We start from the raw sequence: 8,992 nt of genomic DNA on the forward strand, positions 1-8,992 counted from the left end.
TATTATTATTATTAAATAAAAAACGGAATAGAATAGTATAAATCTATATTTACAAAATACAAACAGAAAATATGCATTATTTTAAATCTTGGAACTGCTGTAGGTTTGATGTATCGGTGGCCTTTGTTAGACCGCTTAGTACTGTTCGGCATCCAGTTAACTCGCCACGTTGCATTTATCCATTTCTCTTTTAAATTAGCCTCTTTGGGAAATCTATAAATAAATTGGACACATGAAAGCTAAGGAAAAATAAAATAAAATTTAATATTTATAATGTTTGTCTTTTCTAAAGTATCGATACTGTCGATATACGCCACAAGCATCACTAAAGCGACATTCGTTATTGCAATAATATTCCAGAAAGTCTTGTTTGCTGTTCAATCTATAATAGTACTAATTTCTTACGTATTAAGGTTCATTTTGACTAGATATTTGTATACAATTTTGACAAATTACGACAAGCGAAGTTATAACATAAAATATAATTAAAATAAATAAAAATAAGACTTACCGATGGTATGAAATGCCTTCATTGCTGATATTATTTCGTCTGCTATCATTTTTGCACTCTAATACCGAACAACACGTCCTAATTAATGAATAAATATGGAAAAAAGGTTTGACAGCTGACAACCGACTCGAATATTTTTCTGCGCATAACTGAGAGCAAGTAAGGTGATCTTACCTTACTAGTGACACGTGGGCCACGCCCACATCACACTTCTATCTACTTTACTGTTCTGTGATTATAACATAAGGTAATTTATATAAATTCAAGTTAGCTTGTAAGAGAAATGGGGAGTATGTTTTACTTATTTTATTTATTCTCTATTCATTGGAGTTTTAATTATTTATAATTTAATGATTGTTACCTTTGATTTGTTTTAATTGAATTTTATTTGCCTTGTTAAGAAACGATTTGATTTTCAGTTAAGTGAAGTTCTAGACTTTAGTTTTTTTTTATTTGTAAATAATAAAGGAAGTAAAGTGTTAAAAAATTATCTGTTGTATTATTTTCTTCTGAAATTTTGTTAAATACCTATCAAATAATTATAATAAGAGCAAATCTTTTATTTTTTCAAATGCTCGCTTTGAACTTTTAAAATAATCAAATTGATTGAAATATGTTTTATTTCCTGGAGAATCATACATAATAACATTTTTTTATTAAATTTTGCTAAGATAATACAAGTAGGAAAAGATGAATAAAAGAACTTTTGTAACAATTCATGATCAAAACTATTTCTTTTTTGTATCACTACATACATAGTATAAAACAAAGTCGCTTTCTCTATCCCTATGTGCCTTTGTATGCTTAAATCTTTAAAACTACGCAACGGAATAGACGCGGTTTTTTTTAATAGATAAAGTGATTCAACAGGAAGGTTTTAGTATATAATTTATTAGGTTTTAGACAAAGCGGGCGAAGCCGCGGGCGGTAAGCAAGCTAGTATTGAATAAAAGAATCATTTTAAAAACCATACTTTAATGAAGACTAACAAAACATTGTCAGATACAATATCTATACATTATAATAAATAATTGCACCGTCCATAATATAGTTATCACATAAAACTGTTTTTTAGGATATTGAGTTTTTTTAATTAAAAAAGAACAAAAAATATACTTTTTTACATTTCACAATCTTAATGTTAATTATTATGTAGAACAGAAAAAAAGCGGATTGACTCATATTTCTGTTTCTAGTTTCTTTTACTTGGGTTCTATCAAAAAACTTAAAATCAAAATATGTAGAACTTATATTCAAGTAATTTTTTACAAGCACTTTTAAATCAGACTTTGAAAAAGTGGCAGCACTGCTTCCACATATAACAAACCCATAGACACATATCACTACATTCACAGATAATACATGTCACTCGTCACAGACACCACATGTCACAGATTATGCAACATTATCACTTGTCACTTATAACTTGTCACTAATCACTGTCCGTCGCAGTGGCTTATCACTAGGACTCCTCTTGGTTGGAGGCCACTTGAGCGATATAGATCTGATGCGGTGGGTGTGGCGCTTGTGATGATACCTGGAAATAGTGATTTATTTATTTATTACTTACTAGCGGTCCGCCCCGGCTTCGCCCGTGGTACATGTTTACGTTTTCTCTACATAAGAACCATCCTCGTACTTCAAGGAATATAATAAAAAAGAATTATCGAAATCGGTTCAGCCGTTCTCGAGTTATGCGCTTACCAACACATTTTGCGATTCATTTTATATATAAAGAAGATTAACATTTTGACAGTATGGCTTATAGTTGCAAGTACACTAACTCTGTCGAACTTTTATTAAGTGAAAGATATTGTAGCGTAAAAGATTATTTGCCTTACATAAAGCCTATTTTTGACATACACTTTCATGCTCTACATAATAGCCATAACAAACAAAATGGAACACACAGAATGTTGTTGTGTTTTTAAAATCACATGAAACTAGAAAATAAAATAATAATTGATTGTTAATGCAACAGAATTCAAAGGAATTTAGAATCACACATTTAGAATCGCTTTTACTTATGATATCTAGTAACACTGTATCCTACTTTCCTATCCTACTTCCTACTAATATTATAAATGCGAAAGTTTATTTATTTATTTATTTATTTATTTATAATACTTCATTGTACAAACATGAATGGACAAAGCAGAAAAAAAAAGAACAAAATTACAAAGGCATCATTTGTACAAAAGGCGGCCTTATTGCTGAACAGCAATCTCTACCAGGCAACCTGGTAGGAAAGGAAATGTAAGAAGGTCGTGGGATAGCGCAAAATAAATGACTATAATTACAATAGGCATGACGACAGTATCCATAAATGATCGTATTAGTGTTTTTAAGGGAAAATGTATAATAGATAAATTACATATAGTGACTTAGAAATCTTAAAAACATTAAGATTAATGAGATTATCAATAAAATAAAACATTGAAATACTGCAGTTGGCCATTTTGACTAAAACACGCGTGACGTCACGCTTAAGTAAACAACTCAAATCAGATGTTTTTTGTTGTTATGAATATGTTGAGAATACGCATTTTTATTTATTTTCTATTGTTTCACGTATGATTTATCGACTCAGAACAGAAATATAATTGCGAATTCACGAATACATGGTTCGGGGTTCTCCGCGCCAACTTTATACAATCATTTCTTATTATTTTCTCGCTTAAAATAATTACTAACACATTTTTGAGCATTATTATTATGTGGATTCACACTGCAATACTGCACACCACTTATAAACTTTGAAATTCGTTTCTATTACACATAATATTAAATAAATATTTTTTTAATTTTCTTCGCAATGCGTACAAATAATTACGTATTTACCAAAATGTGACGTCACGCCTACGCCATGACACCTGCGAGCTGTTTTGGCACAGTTAATAAATATTTTTTGGAAAATGGCTTTTCTCTTCGTTAAATTTAAGTATATTACCGAAATATAGGGTTTTTCTTGAATAGTAAACGTATACACACATTATGGAAGAGGATTTCAAAATCTTTCGTCATGCCTAATAATATAACAATACATTGCAAATAATGTAAAATAGACACATATACACACATATAAACTAAATATTACATATATACTTCAAAAATATGTAGGTACATACTAAAAATATTACTAAAATACATATTTTACATACACATACATAATATTAAATATTTTGAGGATGGTTGTGAAATATGAATGGAATTTAGCACAAATATAGAGGGTAACTTGGATTAACACATAGGTTTTATCCCAAAAATCCCACGGGAACGGGAACTATGCGGGTTTTTCTTAGAAAACGCGGGCGAAGCTGCGGGCGGAAAGGAAAAAATATAAATAGGAACTCTATTGCACGCCTCATAAGCGAAGCGTTGAGGTGGGTACTACTGTCACTTCGCGCAAAACATCTGATTTTTCAAACTTAAAATGTCTTTATGTATCATACATTGCACTTGTAAGATAATACATACACACACATATTAAGAAAAAACACTATTTTTAACGTTCATGATATTTTGATGTCATTTTTGTTATTTAAACTAGTTAAAAAACAGTTTAAAAAAGTTCTGTCTTGGACGTCCGTGTGTCTGTATGTGCGGATCCTTTTTCTTGTTAACACGATAGCGACCGAAATACTTTACTAATCGAGTCTTTTTTTTTCTCTTACGCTTGAGTATGCTCAGGAATAGAACCCTTTCATTTTTCAGGGTCTGATTCGATGTGGTTTAATTGTTATTAAATAAACAAAAATAATAATTAATAAATATTTATTAAAAAAAAATTATGAGGCGTGCACTTTTGGATTTTCCAAATTATATTTTACTATATACATAGTATAATTATACCTGTATAATCTGTGGTGTTTGATTTTGTCCTTGTGGTTGTGCATGAATGATGATTGGCTGGTTCGGATTGTTCTGCACTTGTAGGCGGATCATGTTGATTTGAGCTTGCGTTAGGAGTAGCTGAAAATTGATATAATAAATGTATAAATCTCGTGTCACAATGTTTGTCCTCAATGGACTCCTAAACCACTTAACCGATTATAATAAAATTCGCACACCATGTGCAGTTCGATCCAACTTGAGAGATAGGATAGGTTTTATCCCGGAATTGCCCACGGGAAAGGGAACTATGTGGGGCTTTCTCTGAAAACGCGGGCGAAGCCGCGGGTGGAAAGCTAGTAGATAATAAATAATAACTATAGAATTAAAATACACATATTTAAAGGCACCAAAGTTAAGTTAATTTTAAGCTATTGCATAGCTTCTATCGCGGGCCTTGAGTGCGGGGACCGAATCCAGAAATTCCGTAACGAAAAAACCTCACGCTCCCCACTCCGAAGGGCGCAGAGGTGTGGCTTGAAGGCATAGTATGCAATAGCTTTACCGCGGCAGTCCCCGAGTGCCTCACGTCTTTTTTTCTATAAGATCACCACACACACACAGATAATTTTCAACATTAGGTTTTGGTGGTTTATCTGATAAATTTATTACATTTTTTTATATCAGGTTAGAGAGATCTGCCTTCCAAATCCTAATTGAATCATAATTATTGAATTTTATTACGACAGTTAATTATTACCACTATTAATACTTTTTTCTATAAGCGAAAGTATTATCAAATTCGGCTCATACATTACACATCCCCATACAAACAAACACTTATTTTTTAACTTACCGGCATGTTCTGTACTTCGCCAGAAGAATTGACAACTTGGTGTAACAACGTGACCGGATGTGGGTTTGTCGAAGTTGTAGTGGGTGTACTTGAAGATGGCTGAAATATAAAAAAAATACAATGTAATTTTTTTTGAAGTGAAAGCTTCTTTAGCGGCGTTGGGTATAAAATCTTAAGCTCGCGTCAGGACCTGATCGAAAAAGCGTAAGACGGATGGATATCAAACATGCTCCACGTTAATAATCAAGTTTTCACTTCTGCCGGCACTCCCGGAGTGCAACCCGTCTTTTTTTTATTATAAAAACGAAAAAAGATGTATAAAATACTCTTAGTCTGTCCTATGAAATTGTAAATTTATATGGTATTAACAGCTCTATATAATTCCTGTTTAGTTGATTTGCTGCATCAAGGTGTTAAGGTAGGTATCATTAAAAATATGACTATAATATAATCCTATTAATTATAAATGTGAAAGTTTGTATGGATGTTTGTTACTTTTTCACGCAAAAACTACTGAACCGATTACAATGAATTTTAGCACACATATAGAGGGTAACTTGGATTAACACATAGGATAGGTTTTATCCCGGAAATCCCACGGGAACGGGAACTATGCGGGTTTATCTTTGAAAATGCGGGCGAAGCCGCGGGCAGAAAGCGAGTATAATATAATTCATATCAAAGTAAATTGTAATGCAATAAAAAAAATGTAAATAAATGAATGAATTACTTATCTTGTCAAACAGTTATAAGGATATAAATTTCTTATCAGACAACAATTAATTAGTATTACTCGAATCTACAATTACAAGAATAAACACCAACCTGTACAATCTGAGCGCACTGCTGAGTTACAAACTGCGTAGTATTTTGTACCGCGGGCTGGTGTGTTTGTGCCACCTGAAATGAAAAAAAAAATATTGGATTGTATTAACAGCTCCATATAATTCTACAAGTTACAAAGTATTAACAGCTCATTATAATTCTACAAGTCACAAGGTATTAAAAGCTCCATATTAACCTGTCCCGTTTGTTGCGTGGCTCTTGGTGTTTCATCTCTCAATCTGCTGAACTTCATCTCTTGTCTTGGCACTATGTCGATGAGCATTAACAGCTCTGTATAATTCTACAAGTCACACGGTATTAACAGCTCCATATAACATACCTGTTCAGTTTGCTGCGTGGCTCTCGGTGTTTCATCTCTCAATCTGCTGAACTTCATCTCTTGTCTTGGCACTATGTCGATCAGAAAATCGAATTGGTCGGAACGGGATATCGCCATTGCTATGTCGTTGCGCTGGGGATATAGATTTGGTGTTAATTATAGGCAAATTGATAGAAAATCCTACCTGATATTATAAATTCGAAAGTTACTGTGTCTATCTCTTATCCAACCTCAACTACTGAACCAATTTGCATAAAATTTAGTACAGATATAGCTTGTGAGGTATGTAGGTGAAGAGGCGATACAAAAAATATCATGTGTAGTGTCATGAATAGTCTTCGCAGGCATTTTTGACAAAAAAAAGTAGAATCAAACCATACTTTAGAAATCAACTTTCAAGAATATAAGAAGACAGGGTAGAGAACTAAAAGATAAATCTCATAATCCCTACTAATATTATAAATGCGAAAGTAACTCTGTCTGTCTGTTACGCTTTCCCGCTAAAACCTCTCAACCGATTTTGATGAAATTTGGCACAGACAATCTTTAGACCCTGAGAAAGAACATAGGCTACCTTTTATCAAAACACCACGCGGGCGAAGTCGCGGGCGGAAGCTAGTTCTCCATATAAGAGAAAAATTATAACACAAAAATGTATTCTAAAACTGATTTACCTGCAGTGTCCGTCTCTTATTATCCTCAGTATGTGACCAGGCTCGTAACGTTAACTCATGTATGAATATTTCGGCTGCCTTCGCGAAAAGTACTGGAGCTTCTGCCGATATCATTTTGACTTCTTCGTCTAGTTTCATTATTTTTTTTATGCGAGCGAGCGGTAGGACTTGGGTTTTGAAATCCTCCTGTACATGAAATAAGTATAAAAGTATATTTTTAGTTTTTTAATTTAGGATGACGAATTTAGATGATGAATTGAAGAACAGTTAAGTAAAAAAACTTATAGTTATAGTTATATATTCTTTATTGCACACAAATTTTTAATTTTACAATACAAGGATATCAGAAGCAATTGGCGGCTTTATTGCTTACTTTTGTAATAACTTTTATATAAGTATTTTTTTATTTTGGGACTATTAAATCTATGCAATCTAGGCCATTTCTAAAATTATTATATTCTTAATACTTTGAATGTCTTAGTAATATTTAAAAAAAAGTAAAGAACAGAAGTTTTAGGATTGTCTCAATATTTCTTCTAATAAACTATGTTTTCTGCAATTTAAAAATGCTTGATTTCAAGTGTTAATTTATTTGGCAAAAACAATTAATACTTACAGCAGTAATCTTCTTGACATCCTCATTGACTTTAGCCCAAAAGTTGTTGAGTGTAGTGTGTATATTATTGATGGGTGACTCCTCGCCGGTACATTCTGTCTCCGCTTCCTCTGTTTCAACGGCTGTTGCGTCTTGGTCACTGGAGTAAGAAAAACAAACAAACAATTTTAATATATATAAATCTCGTGTCACAATGTTTGTCCTCAATGGACTCCTAAACCACTTAACCGATTATAATAAAATTCGCACACCATGTGCAGTTCGATCCAACTTGAGGGCGGACCGCTAGTAGATTTATAAATGATATTACTATGTAAGTATGTTAGTTATTAATTTTTGTCTTCAATATTTGTAATGTTCAGTTGTTGTGGTACATAAAATAAAAATATAAAAATTCATAATTAATTATTAAATCATAAATTTTTAACGAAGTACGTTTTTTTATGAGTTATGTAACTGTATGATTAATTATAAATCATGGCATTATGATATTTAAGTAAAGATATAGTTAATGGAAAAATAATTTGGTACAAACTACAAAGGTCTGATTTCTAGTGTAATAAAAAAATACTTTTAAATTTTATTCTGCCTTTGAGAAACTATTTATTGATTATAGAAGTGATGCTGAAATACTTTTAAATAGTTAGTTTAATTAAGAATTGAAAATAAAAAAAGTTTATGAAAAATATGTAGAAGTAGGTAGGTAATTGAACCCATATACACCATATACACATATACATACAAAATATATGAATGGGTAAAATTATTTTGAGCTTTAAAGGTAAGTATAATTATGTAGTTATTAAATTAAATATAAGCGCACAATAACAAAAATATTTGAGATACCTTGCTATAGTTTGAAAATTATTTAAAATAATATTTACAGTATGTATAGACCGCGCTTGGTTATAAAATGCAGTATTAGCAGTTAAATTTGTCTAGAAAGTTACAAATAGTTGCGTATAATTGCATATAAACATTATTTTAATTATTATCGTAGTAAGTTTCTACCACTTTTAATATCAGTAGAAACAACGCGATAAAATTGTGACGAAACTTACGCAGGCACGAAAAAGCACACGGACATCTTGTATTACAAACGACCGACCAAGGACTTCGGAAAATGTAGTGCTCCTGTATTTTCTATTTTCCTTTTTAGATTATTCGAAAAGTAAACAGGAAGATTAGCCGCGACAAAAGTTAATAAAAACACGGTAACCAATAATCAGTGCAATATTTGGAGATCTCCAATCACCAATTACTGAAAATGCGCCCTTTCCACGATTCGTCCGCCGATGACCAGTCACAAGCTTGACGTAGATAATGTGTTGCTACCCTC

General features: G+C 32.0%; 1 protein-coding gene and 1 long non-coding RNA gene across 2 annotated transcripts; both read right to left on the minus strand.

The window, feature by feature from the left end:
• Window positions 1–28: 28 nt before the first annotated feature.
• Window positions 29–663, minus strand: LOC149897655 (uncharacterized). Its single transcript, XR_016458156.1, has 2 exons — window positions 512–663; window positions 29–213 (listed from the first exon to the last, which is right to left on the minus strand). It is a non-coding gene; the product is annotated as an uncharacterized LOC149897655 (long non-coding RNA).
• Window positions 664–1,742: 1,079 nt separating this feature from the next.
• On the minus strand, window positions 1,743–8,963 carry LOC149897656 (nuclear transcription factor Y subunit gamma-like). Its single transcript, XM_090116403.1, has 8 exons — window positions 8,715–8,963; window positions 7,654–7,792; window positions 7,038–7,223; window positions 6,364–6,495; window positions 6,024–6,098; window positions 5,199–5,297; window positions 4,364–4,483; window positions 1,743–2,048 (listed from the first exon to the last, which is right to left on the minus strand). Exons 1-8 carry the CDS (start codon window positions 8,738–8,740, stop codon window positions 1,974–1,976), a joined length of 852 nt encoding a protein of 283 aa, XP_089972529.1. The 5' UTR covers window positions 8,741–8,963; the 3' UTR covers window positions 1,743–1,973.
• Between the last annotated feature and the right edge of the window lie 29 nt (window positions 8,964–8,992).

This window comes from Colias eurytheme, chromosome 25 (genome assembly GCF_061535395.1).
Source record: "Colias eurytheme isolate Ceu_HAF_F1 chromosome 25, ilColEury1 Martin Lab GWU primary, whole genome shotgun sequence".
NCBI classification, from domain to species: domain Eukaryota; kingdom Metazoa; phylum Arthropoda; class Insecta; order Lepidoptera; family Pieridae; genus Colias; species Colias eurytheme.

What these genes read in the sequence shown, in the direction of transcription:
- LOC149897656 (XM_090116403.1), bottom strand. Translation starts at nt 8,740, where the DNA reads ATGTCCGTGTGCTTTTTCGTGCCTGC. An exon ending in ATAAGAGACGGACACTGCAG is followed by an intron (nt 6,496 to 7,037) that starts GTAAATCAGTTT and finishes CTATATCCCCAG; the next exon opens with CGCAACGACATAGCAATGGC. An exon ending in GCGAAGTACAGAACATGCCG is followed by an intron (nt 4,484 to 5,198) that starts GTAAGTTAAAAA and finishes ATCAATTTTCAG; the next exon opens with CTACTCCTAACGCAAGCTCA.